Source organism: Ptychodera flava, chromosome 8 (genome assembly GCF_041260155.1).
Source record: "Ptychodera flava strain L36383 chromosome 8, AS_Pfla_20210202, whole genome shotgun sequence".
In the NCBI taxonomy this organism is placed as follows: Eukaryota; Metazoa; Hemichordata; class Enteropneusta; family Ptychoderidae; genus Ptychodera; species Ptychodera flava.
Window position 1 is genome coordinate 16,128,471 of NC_091935.1, and position 13,826 is coordinate 16,142,296.

Below are 13,826 nucleotides of genomic sequence, written 5' to 3' on the forward strand. Positions count from 1 at the left end.
TGTTTCCACAATTGATATATCGCCGACATTAGTCATGATTGATTATTTTCGGGTAATTGTGACATTAATTCCCCCCCCCCGCCCCGCCCGTTACATCCAGTTAAAATCAATTTGCCTCATGACAGTGAGAACAGTTTCTGTAAAGGTAATTTCACAAACCATGATGCTTTTGCCACAAATTTGTGATATTGATTGTTTCCACGCTGCGTATTGTGATCTATCCTTACTCAGGGCCTATCACCATGGAAATACGTGATGCAACCCACTTGGCAGATACGAAGTCTAAGAGCTTGGGACGGCCGGCACATCAACATTCTCCTCCGATGATCGATGCCAAACGCTTCGTCGTGCCATCTTTGTTATTCTAAATTTTCAGGAATCTCTAATCGATCGCTCTTTTCAATAATAAATGAAACAGCGCAGTAAAAATATTTGACGTCATGAGGTCAATTACTTGTATTCCGGGTCATGAAATGGTGCCGGAAATTGCAGGGTATTTCCATCAGGTATCTGGAGCTTATTAGTACTCCTAAATACTCTTGCCCCACCCGTTATGCTTAAAACGAAAAGTGGATGGAGGAAAACCACTCCCCGCACCCTTTTAAACGAACGAATCTGAATTTTTTACCACTGCTGGCGTCTTACGCGACTTTGACCTCGATTTTGGATGAATTTTGCGTCTTGCTTATCATAACACAGTGGAAATTAAATAGACGGAAATAGGCATATCCTTCCAAACAACTAAGAAGTTAAAAAATGTTAGTTTGTATCTCCCCGAAACGATAGTTATTTCCACCAATCCCAATATTCATCGCAATAATTGATGACAGATGCACAAATGAAGAGGACGAGACAGTAATCACGTAGTCGGAGGCAGGCATTGCGAGTTAATGCTATTAAATTTGAATGCGACATTTATAATGTACACTACTTTCCCTAATTAGGTAGAATAATGTAGGAATGGCATTATGTGCATTATTCATTCCGTAAATCCCATCAGTCACGTGACCTCGAGACGGAAAATTAGACAAGGAAAACAATCGTCCTCCGTAAATACTGCCTTTATTTAATTACTTAACATTGCGAGAACGATGCCAGTATGGTCCATCGATTTCGGCTCATTATTATTTTTTCAGATTATACAACTATTATCATTTTTACCCTATTTATCTTTCATGCTTTTCGACCACGAAATTAAATTCAAATTTTGCGGAATATAAGCACACAAGAAGAGTTAATTTCCGAAGTAAAATTATTTTTTGATGAGGTAAGGTGATATCTGGGTGGTTTCAAAGCTTATTTATGGGATTGCTATATTACGGGAGAAATTTTCGGACTGTAATATTAGACGCAATCACTTTTTTGTTTTTGCACAACAGTGGCGCAGCTTTTAGCTATATAAATTGCATACACACAATGTGAAACATTAAAATCATTCGAAGAAAAAACTATATGAAGAAGTCTCGATGCATGGAGCGATTAAGTGAACGATATTAAAGTAAATAGTTTTTTTTTTCCACGAAAGTTAATAGTACGGCTTCATTAACCTGGTACTAGCATCTCAATCAGTACTCATGCTCCCCAAGGAATATGCTACACGTAGATGAGTTTGACTGTAGCTTGTTATTGTGTTCGATTTGTCGGACTTATACGATTTCTGGTAACTTTTGCTTGCAGTCACAACGTGTTCACCTAAAATGCGTATTGCTTTAACAGTGAAAAAGCCCATCATCACTAGAACCAGACAAAAACCACCACTATCAAAATCTGTTCACTCAAAATTGTCGATAGTCTTGTAAAGCATCGTGTTGACGTGTTTATCTACCTCTGGTGTTGTTTTTCCTATTCGACACACTTGCAGAACACTTGGACAAATTCATTCTCGTGATAATAATCAATGCTCGCTTTAGGGTGTCTTTAATGTTTAATACATGTAAATGTATCCATAGGATAATGTTCAATCGTACTTAAATAATACATGGCCCCACTATTCTTCAGTCGCGTCCTCCACTTACTTGCTGGTGCATATCGAGTGTCCCAAATCCTGCCCTGTGTTGTCGCGATAACAGAAAACGCGTTGGGAAAGTCTCGGAACAAGCACTGGGATATCTCTTTTGTTAAGTTGGGAAGAATGTGCCTCTAATTGCAATGTTTGCTAGCGCTGATATATTATTTGTGTGGAGTGGTGCTGTACTTTTTCCCGCCAAAATTTTAGTTCAAAATTTTACCAATTTTATGAAGTTTGCTGTAATTGTTTTGATAGTATTGCACTGAATGGATATCCCTTTTTATTGGATACAGTTTTCGATTAAAAAACTTTGGAAAAAATCTGGAAAAAAAATTGTCTTGGTTACAAATTTGTGAAGGTGACAAAAATTGACTGTGGCGCTCAAAGAGTTAAAACCTGTCAAGGATATTAAGTGTTCTTTGTCTTGACTTTTTTCTTGAGAATCGACAATATGTAAGTTTTTCGCCAATTCTAGGTGCCTTAAGTACGATTTTACCACTTAAGTGAGCCATAAAGGCTCATGCAGGCGACCCGCATATTTTCAATATGGCCGCTTTCTGCAGGTAAAACACATAACATTACAGAGGCAAAATTAAGGTTTTTAGGTTATGCTAGAATGTTGCCAGAAATGCCACAAAATGAAAGATGAATTAGTTTGGCTTGTTTCACGAACAACAGACCTTTTTGCCGTGACAGCGACTACATTATTGTTAAAAGTATTTATGAGTTCACTATCTAAAACTCTTGCTGTGGTGAGAAGTCTACTTTTTGCCCCTCAATGCATTTAAATATCTTGCATCCCCCACCTCCCAGCAAAAGACAAAATCTAGCGAGAATAGAAATACAGAATGGCGGCCATTTTGAATTTCAAGTATTTTGCAAATTTGACGTAACTTGCTTCTCTTGGACAAATTCTTGCACTGTAATCTCTGATTTTTGTACTTGACAATGAAAGAGAATACTTCAAACATTAATGCCATAGTCAAGGGGCGTATTACATTCAGAGATGAAATACTGCACAAAGTTCGAAAATGTACTGGCGCAAGTAATGCAAAAAAGGCGGGATAAGCATAGCAGCCGACTTCTTGGCCGGAGAGCATTGACATTTTGAAATGTGTAAATAAATTGATCGTCAGATCAAAACCGGGCAATGACACCCAGTTATAGCGACAAAAAATTTATATGTCAGGAAGCAAATCTTTTGTTTGCCGTCGTTGGCAGCTCAAGGCTATGTTTATTTGTATCATCCATTTTACACCATATCCCCCGATTCCACTAAGGACATTGTGTGAAGGAAGTTCTGTGAAAAGGACAGACACCTTCATCAAAATTTGGTAATTTGGAGTGTTAAGATTTCTACGGCCAAATCAAAATTTGTGTGTTCCAAATAACATGACCTTTCCCTTTTTAAAAATCCCCGACATTTTTTTGCCCTTATTTTCAAAATAAAGCATGATTTTGCAAAATTTGTTTTGAAAAATGTAATGAAGGGTTTCCAATCGACCACCTTTATTTCCTGAAGACATTTTAAAGGCAACAAACATATTCCTTTTACTGATCAAATATTATATCTATGACACGTCGACCCTTCTCTCGGGTTTTGCATGAATTAACGGTAAAATTACCGACAGGAGAGCACAAAAGACAAGAAAATCTTCACCGCTGTCGTTGAAGCTTCTTGGTCAATTGTTAAGTGATATTTATTGATTTATCTCTTTCCCGAAATTATTTTTACCCAAATTACCGGAAAATGTATTTTCTTTGGTCAAAACCTTAGTTCTCAGTCAATTTCATGCTCTCCTCATTACAAAACAAGAGGAACAATGTTCCTGCTCTATCCGACGTATCTGGCACACTCCTAGTTCACTTACCTCATTGCAAACGAATAAGAGCCAAAGTTGTGAAAATATCCATCTTGCGAGTCTTTCACTGGATGCAGGTAAACATAAGAAATCAAAACATGTCCATAGACGGTATTGGAATAACATCAAACTTTACGCAACTTCCGTTAGTACAGAACGCGGCATTTAATCTGTCCTTTCCCTGGTCACATTATTGGAATGCCAGTTTACCTACGAGAAAAAAACAAACAAACAAAATCAGTCGGGTTTTTTTCCTTTAAAAATTACAGGTTAAGGCATGAAAATACGTTAACATATTGCCTATTGTAAATTGTGAACATTTCACAGCAATTATAATTAGAATTGACTTTATTTTCATAATCTATGTGTACAATTCAAATACCGACTGTGGTTTGTAACGGCCAAAGGCACATATTTTTCTGCGATCAAAGCAGAACCACATACTAAATTTCGCAGTCATTCGCCGATTTCATTTTTTTCTTTGCATTTTTTCTGTAAAGTTTGCCCATTTATTACATATGAAAATGATCTACAATGTATTTACTTGATGAGTAATCAAATTACACTATTAAGGTAGAATGCGCCTCGGGGACAGACATTCAGGCTCTCAAATTTTTACAGTGCTTTTCTAATCTACCACTTGTGGGAGCTCTTTTTGATGCTCTTGGAGTAAATAAAATTTTCACCATCTGATTTTTAAGAAAATAAAAAACACTCTTGGAGTAAATAAAATTTTCACCATCTGATTTTTAAGAAAATAAAAAACAAATTTTTCCAATGAGTTCACTCAGAGATGGCGGCCATTTTGATTTTAAAATTTGGGCAATTTTAAGGTAATTTGTTTCTCTGGTGCCAAAATTTGCGGGTTGACCCCTGATTTAGATTATTGATTTTGAATGAGAATGGTTGAAAGTTTCATTGGGGAAAGTTTGAGCAAAATTTGAAGGCTTTCACTACCTTATATGAGCACATGCACGTATTTCTATTTTATTGCGCCTGTGTCTTTCTTTATTTTCTCGGGTTGGTTTTGTCTATTTTTCCCAATCAGTGAGAATATTCGTCTAGGGCTAGTCGTGCGTTCTACACTTTCCACCATATACCGTCTTGCTGACTGTTTACATTCACCATTAATAACTAATTTAAGAGAGCTTTATTACAAATTTATTATTTGATGGTCTAGCTCGCGGATTCAACGTAATATTGCGTAATTGGAATGGCAACATATCGAAATGTTCCGCCGGTAAAATATGATAATACAGTCTACAAGCTTCAGCATTATCAATAATACAGCAGGACATTTAAATCTAAGATTGCATTGTTTCCAACCGAAGATGGAGATGCAATTTCGAAGAGAGAGATCGTAAAACAGATAAAACGGGTAATGATAGAATGCCACTGCTAATGCCACCAGCTATCCCTCTTAAATCAACAAAGCTGCATGGTTACCATGACAGCAAATGTCGATGAGGATACGGAGGACCCACAGATGTTTTCTTTAGGGTCACCAGAAATCGATGAAATTCGAAAATTGTGATTTTTTTCAGTTAACAGCTCAAATACATACAATGTAAGAATGTCTGTCTGTCTGTCTGTCTGTCTGTCTGTCTGTCTGTCTATCCGTCCGTCCGTCCATCCTGCATTCTATGTCTGTATATGTCTTTCTGCCGGTCTGTCTGTCTGCCTGCCAGTCTGTCTGTCTGTCTGCCTGTCTGTCTGTCTGTCTATCTGTCTGTCTGTCTGTCTGTCTGTCTGTCTGTCTGTCTGTCTGTCTGTCTGTCTGTCTGTCTGTCTGTCTGTCTGTCTGTCTGTCTGTCTGTATGTATGTATGTATGTATGAATCTATGTATGTATATATGTATCTACATGTATGCCTGCCTTTACATGTGTATTTGTACGTACGTTAGAATGTGTACTTGTAGTACAAATATTTATGTGTGCGTGTGTGTCTTGTCTGTCTGTGTCTGTGTGTATGAGTCTACGTATGGTTACATGTTTGTGTTAATTTACGCATGCTTGTAGAGGACGCAATTTTCCTTTTATCTAATCAATATGCATAAATATTTCCCAGTAATATTTTAATCACTATTTGATATCCATCTCTATTAAAAAGAATAAATTGCTTGTTCGTGAAAATTTAAACATGAATAATGTCGACATTTTTAGTGTATACTGTTTGTATTTTATTGACCTTATTATGTGAGGAAACGAATGAACCCTTTTGTGTTTTTTTATAAAATCCTTTCATCCGAATTCATCTTACCGCTGAAGAGCTCATAACTCCTAATGCCCGCGTCCCGACAAAAATAGTTTCTAAATATTATCCCTGATTGTGCGACTTTGTGCATTATGCATATCTGCGTCTGTATTGCACAATCATAGACCACTGTCTATGCTCAAAGAATTTAAACACAATGCACACGTGTTTGTTGATGGACACATATAGATGGCGAGATATATTGACAGACAGCTAATTCTTTTATTTTGTTTAGGACATACGTGTTTACCACGATCGGGTTTTTACGTGTAAATCGTGCCATCATTGTTTTTCGCGTACGTACCTATTGGATAGCTTACAATGCAGCCGTTTAGACTTCAGAGAACATAACGATATAGCTTATTTGATCTTTGGTTGCACTGGTTTGGTTTTGCCATTTCAGGCCACACTCTTTGGGAAAATGTGAAGTCTCGTCAAGAAAGAGGTGTGTATGTGCCATGCGCACAATGGGGGATTTTAATCTCAGCAAATTATTGATCGAATGGTCGATGTACATACGCATGATATACAAGGATTTCCTCATGAGCTTACTAATGTAAATGCGTTTTGGAAAAATACAACGAACAGAACAAGCAAACAAACAAACAACGGGTTCGATGTTCCAAGAAAATGCAAATTTCCATGTTAATTTTTCATTATTTATTCATTTATTTATCTATCGTTTTTTTATCTGTTTGTTTTTTCTGTCGTTTTGCAAGTTAATAGGCACGTTGCATGATTACAAATCAATTCAAACACAGACAAGGAGAAAAAAATTTCACCATGTCTGTGATTCAAACTAGACGAATTTTCATTCCGCAATTGCTGACAAAAGTCCAACCTCCCTTTTGCATGCCAAGCGATAGTAAAACTTCAAAATTTTTGTAACAAAAGGTGAAGTTTGAAAGGAGGGGTCGTCTACACACACAGCTGCTGCGATGTCTTGTTGGACAAGAGGAGAATTTTATGCGCCGATTAAATATTCATGGTGACTCTGAAGCGAGTGAGCGTCCTTCATCCTTAGTTTGTGATTTGCTGAACGAGCGCTATACGTTTCAGTTTGCAGGCAATTTCAGAAGACACCACACACCTGCCCATCAAGTTCGTGCGCTCTGATGTAAATTGCCCACGAGATATCAACATTATGAAGGTGCAACGCGATCAGCGGAGACCGCCTCGGCAGACCTGCACTTTTGTTTCAAATCTCGTTTTACAACATCATAGGCATGGTAGATAAAGGGTCCATGAGCTGCAACTGTTCAGGGTTTACTTTTGGAACGAAAAGTAGTTGATGCGATTGAACGTACTGAAGGATGTGTACACAGGCATTATTAGCCAGACTGGAGCATGTGCAAGTTTGAACACGATAAACAATAAACGCAGGGAACACATTCAGATGTGGGCGCCTCCTTGCATATATGCTATCGATGTCGGACATGGTGAATAAAATGCATCGAACAATCCACTTTAACAAATGATATACTGAATGACCCCAACTACAGCTTTTTTGTTGCATCCTCTGTTTTCTTTATACAGCGACAATGTTTTGAAAATGGCGGGAAATTGAAAATGGAGTGAAACTATTCAATTTACATGTCAGTTGTAATGCTGAAAAGGGCTATTTTGTTCAATGGGTGAATTCGAAAAACATCCGAGAAAAAGGCGAGATATTTTGATATCACGAGATTACAAAGAGATCATCTCAGACGTCTCTAAAATCAAAGACTCCTTTGGACTGTCTAAATTCTGTCGCTTCTATTGAGCAAGTCCAAATTTATCTCCTGTCTCTGATATCGAATTTTTCCTTGTCATGTTTGAGGTACTAATGCAAAAAGGAAGAGCGAGTTATTCAATGTCATACTACTGTAGGTAATATACAACAACAAGAAGTGCATTCGATGACAATATTTTGATAGCAGCGTTACAGCAACATACACGATATGAATATTTTAATCTCGATATTAATCCATAGGGTAAGGAAATTAAAGTTATCGACAATTTAATGATGTTTTGATACATCTTAATTAACTTTAGAGTCATGCCAAGGATAGGCACGATTAAAGACACGAGCAAGAAGCCAGGCTGAGGCAAGGAGACCTGAAATTACGCACCGCAGGGTTCCAAACCGAAGGACACGCTCAAGTCAGTAGGGTATGTCAACCTTGGAATGATTTAGAGACAGCCTAACACCACACGTGTGCTACTTTAGCTAAAAATGTGAGGCGTTATGGGAAGAAACGAAAGAGCAAACTATCAAACATAACGTGATCTGTGTCCAATTAATGAACGCCACAACCAGCCATGGCTATCAACCTCGACGTTATCAAACGCGTCCACAATGTTGATCGCGAAATCTTGCGCCGCTGGTGACGCGAAACGTCTTACGTTGGACATAATTCACCACATTGAATGATATTTTTGACCTAGATCTCAAGGAGTTAGAAACGGTGACAGAAAGACCTGACAAAAAAACCGAAAACTGTCATATCGCGAGGTCACCAATCACAGTTTTCTTTTGCCAGTAGCGTTTACTCAGTAAAGCCATCTGGATGCAAAGTTAAATCGAAATTTTCTCATCAAACTTTAAACTCTGCAGATTAAAATCTTCAGAAAATCATACACCTTTGACGTCACAAAGTCCGTCATCAAAGTATGCTACGCAAGCATAACGCATTGTTGGTCATACAAGAATAATATTCGGATGCACAATAAGAATGGTGCATTTTTTCTCATGCTGTACTTAAGAATACCGATGTTTGGTTGTACCAAGGTCATGATGAATACATATATAGGTCGCACAATGTGTGTTTTAAGTGACCGAATCAACCTAGATCTACTCCATCGATCCCACATAATTTTCTCTGTCCACAAGCAAATTCCGCGTCATTAAAAATATCCGAAGGCACACGTGATTTTAATGACGTCATACAATCAAGAATGATTACTTTCACTTCAGCGATTGTTTCTCAGTATCATAGTAAAAAAACACAACTTTTGCTAAAATTGTCAGTGCTGACTACAACAGTGCACGGGCTAGCTCGGAAAATGTCATTCGAATGAGGGAACGAACGAACGAACGAATGAATGAATAATTAATTACTTTATAACAATTCACTAATGAAGTCGAAGGTATGTCTGAACAGACACGACACGCACATAGTTTATTTTAGCCTCACAGTTTGTAAACTGAAAGCAATCTCTCCCCTCCCCTCCCCTCCCCTCCTCTCCCGCTCCAGCCGGCGTCACCCGATCGTCACCTTTCAATCTAAATGATGAAATTTAAAGGTCGATGTCATGGGGAAATAAACCATTTGAACATCAATCCTAAATTCTGATTATGTTTGGAGAGATGAGAGGCGATTCACGCCTTTCAATTGAGTAAAGGGCTATCACCCGAAGATTTTAGCCTCTTTCGAGGTGCATACTTTGTGAAATCGAGACTTGATCAAAGAGATCTACTGGACGTCAATGAGTTAATATACCTATTACAGAAAGAGAAAGACAGTTCACATTCAGAGACATAATTGAGTTTAAATTGCTTGCTATCCGCAGCGACTTCTAAGCACTGCTCGTTGCATCTTGAAAGGATGGGGCTCAGCGCAGGGACACTGATGCGTCTATCTTCAATGTTACAAACTCTACACTCTGTGTACAATAAGATCTACAAGGCGGTTTAATAACTTATTTGCAACGTATCGACTGTTTGAGCTCCCTGACATAATTTGAAGTCAGTTTGCTATACCGTAGAGAGCGACAGTGTTGACCTGATTCTGGGGTTGAACATCCCACACGTTTCTTAAACACATCATGTGTAAATTTCAGTTGCCGCTCGCAAGCAATTCACAAGCAATCGAGTCATTGATTTTATTAATTGTTGGGGAATTTCTAGGGCACAGTTTAAAGTGTTTATCGTGCATTGTAGAGAGCCCTCGGACTTGTATTGGATTTTGTGTGGAATGACATCAATTTTCTTCATCTTGGCGTCGAGATAAGCTGTTAGCTTCTCAGCTCATGGTAGTGGCTATAGGTAAGAGTCACTTAATCATATTTCATCGCCCAGACTATCAGAAATTGACAAACACATGGGTTTTAATCATGTACACGAGGAGAGATGATAGCGGAATGACCTGATAAATAGGATAAAGAGGTGGGTCACTTGGTAAGGAAGAGAGAGAGAGCGGTGCGTGCCCTAAGTCTGTCTGGTGCAGTCATACGAGCAGAACATCGACGTGTCACTGCGCACAACATCAGCTTTTTCGATGCAGCCGAATCCGAAATATCTTTTGCAATGGCCAGCGAGTCCCTGAAAGTCGCTGGAATCCGAATCCGAATTCATATCATGAATTATCATCGCCTACAACCTTTAACCTCTGGTGAAAACAAACAAACAAATGAACTATCAGAGTCCATACAGAGCTCTGAGACTACTCCAAAAATAGACAATATAAATATCCTATTGAGTCAAATGAAGAAATCACACCATATTATGCATAAGAACTCAATTCTCCCGAGGCACGGAAGTGAAATGCAGGAAAAGTGAGTCTGACCCACAACAGTTACAATGTCCTCTTTACATTTGGATTCTAGGCCGAACCAGAATTCCCTTGTCAACAATAAGGATGCATGCAGTTTACACATGTATGGCAGGCTGAATACTGTGTATCTCAACATGCTTTAAGTAGTGAAATAAGAAAGAAGTCGATATTAAAAACAAAAATCGTGAAAAAACTCCAAAAGTTACATCTACCTGCCATTTTAAGTTACTGGCCGTTCTCATGGGGCATATTGCTAATCGATAGCAACCAAATCAACGACAAGAGTTAAGCAACCCAACGCATGAAAGTATAGAAATGAAACATATCATTCAATGTAGAATTTAATAGAATAAAATCCACTTAGCCATTTTTTAAATTAGGTCATTTCATTTTCATTTTCCTTAAGTTAAAGTTCATTACAAAAAGAAATGCACTTCTACGATTACCTTTGGAGGGATATGGTCTTTAGTCTGTTGTAAATAATAATTACTAAATGCACCCGTAGAGTGTTTCTATTTTCTTTACGTAATCGACTTTTGACGAAACAAAATCTAAGTGTGAAAACTCAAAATAGATGAAGGATCAATAAACGTAAAATGAAAATTTTTAATAATAAAGATTTAATAAAAAAGGACAATGATAATTACCTACAAATGACTTGATAATAATAATTTTATTGCTTTGCAAGGCCTCCGGCCCATATGCCAAAAATAAATCAAAGCAAATTGATAAATTGAATGACAAACTATAATTATGATTTATCCTGTAAATTTACCGTTTAGCAAAAAGAAAAGAAAAGTCACTTGGAAGATGTACAGCTAAAAATTGTCCCAAACAATAACAACAGTTGTGACATTCTTGTCGCAGCGAACATATATTACGTAATGTTGCAGTATTTTTTGATATACAGTAGCTGTATCCGCTGTATTGATTAACTAATTTATAGTGACATGGTCAGATATTCAAATGTAAAACGAGGAAATAGATGACAAATATGTCATTTAGTTTCTGAGAAGAAAGTTTATTGCTTCCATTATTTTTTATGCATGTATGTCAGGATATCTGCCTTGAATAACTGGAGGTCGGTATCTAAACAGTCCAATCTCATATTTGGTAATTTCAACTCTAGCGCTTTGCAAACATGAAGTAGAGTAGATAGAAATGAAACGGATAGACATGTCAATGTTTTCAACAGGTTTTCTTATGTCATCGTAACCATACTATCAATTCCTTTGGTGATAACAAGTCAGAATATCGAGGCGTTATGTCAGCTTGTATGTGGTCAAACAACAAACAAGACATACATTGTTACAACTTTCGAAAATGCCGATAGGTAACCACTTTCACCTTAGTTTAGCTTCTGAGCTCCGTCTGCATTTCATGTCCTGAGGTTTTGAAAAGCGATCATTAGTATGTACATTTCAAAAGAAACGATTCGCTTTGTTCGGTCTTCAGCGTCAAAAGATCATTTTTTCGCAAATTGATGCCGTAGCAAGGTTATCAAAGGTTATGAGAGGTCATCAATCGGACAAATGCCATATGCATGAATCTTGAGTAACAGATGTTATTATTACTTTGTACTTTAAGTAATTTGTGTTATTATAACGCTGTGTTCTGGCATCGACCACAGTAATTTCCCATGATATCATATGTATACTTGGATATATATATACAATAATTTCACCGATCTGATGATCGTGTGAAAGCATGAAACTCGAAATAGGTACAATATATCTATATCTATATCTATATCTATATTATATATATATATATATATATAATATATATAATAACACAAAATTACTTCAAGTACAAAGTAATGGTATCTGTTACTTAAGTTTCATGTATCCTACAATCATCAGACAGATGAAGCGAAAGCCGTCATCTGTCTGATGATTGCAGGATGCATGAAACTTATGTAGCAGATACCATTACTTTGTACTTGAAGTAATTTTGTGTCATTATTTATAACTCTCTGCTTTAGTATCGAGCACTGTAATTTCCCATGAGGGCATCTGTATACTTCGAGAGAGATATATATATATATATATATATATATATATATATATATATATATATATATATATATATATATATATATATATATATATATATATATATATATATATATATATATATATATATATATATGTAATTTCATCGACAAGAGCACATCTTAGGAAAGTTGCAGTGCGGTGTTGATGTATCTTGTTGATTCCTATAGTATATTGACAACAACAGAGGATTGCGTTTATTCCTTGGAAGTATTTATCGAATCAGTCTGTAAATACCCACTTTTATCCTGAGATACATTCTGCTATGTCATGATTTATTACTCAAAGTAAATACAACGAGACAATTAAAATCTTTAGCTTGATGGCGATCTGACAAATTCGCCGAAGATGCACAGTGAATCAAACAACAGTAAATTTTTATGACGGAAATTTCTGTTCCTGCAAAAAATGTTTGGCATTTCCATTAATTTATCTCTGCACACAAAGATAAAGGAATAAACGACAACAGCCCGATAACGAGAGAACAACATGATCTATTTTTATACTTTGCGATCGGTTTCCTTTACACACCCGTTATCGATGTAAGTTATCTTTTAGTATCGACATTGCCGTCTTGCAAGAATTCTCTGCTTTATTCCGATAAACATTCTGTGGGATACGTCCGCAAAGTCCCCTTTCACCGAGTCACGATGTATTTTCACATAAGCAAACTCAGCTTGTTTTTTTTGTCCGCGGTCACAGTAGGTAACATTAAGTCGAGTGCATCCGAACTTCACAAACAGAACTGATAAGAACTAGAGGAGCTAACAAACTTAATTCACAGCCGTTTCGTCTCGCGGCATCTTTCAGGTGGCGTTCCTTTGATAACTTTTTAACGAGATGACGGACGCTACAACCTGCTTCAAATCTCATTGTAAAGGACGACAAACAACATTCTTATCGGGGGGATTTCCTGTTTGAAACGAGCAATACGTTTCTTTTTCTCTGGGTGCCTTCCCATAAGACTTTTCAACCTTTTTGCAATAACAAGAAACGGTTTATTGGTTCAACCATAATTGAAGTCTGCGACGCACAATTAATGCTATCATTTTTTCCCTTATCTTTGTTGGAATTAACTTTCTTTACGATCATATGGCTTACTCAACGATATTA

The 13,826-nt window shown here is 37.1% G+C and overlaps 1 protein-coding gene across 2 annotated transcripts in view; it reads right to left on the reverse strand.

The window, feature by feature from the left end:
- LOC139138636 (microtubule-associated protein futsch-like) overlaps window positions 1-13,826 on the reverse strand; it is a 102,254-nt gene that overhangs the window by 47,103 nt on the left and 41,325 nt on the right. For both annotated transcript variants that reach the window (XM_070707105.1, XM_070707104.1), the window contains exon 2: window positions 3,880-4,080. In XM_070707105.1, the coding sequence (XP_070563206.1) occupies window positions 3,880-3,996 (117 nt within the window). In that variant the 5' untranslated portion in view covers window positions 3,997-4,080. The remainder of the gene's footprint in view (window positions 1-3,879; window positions 4,081-13,826) is intronic.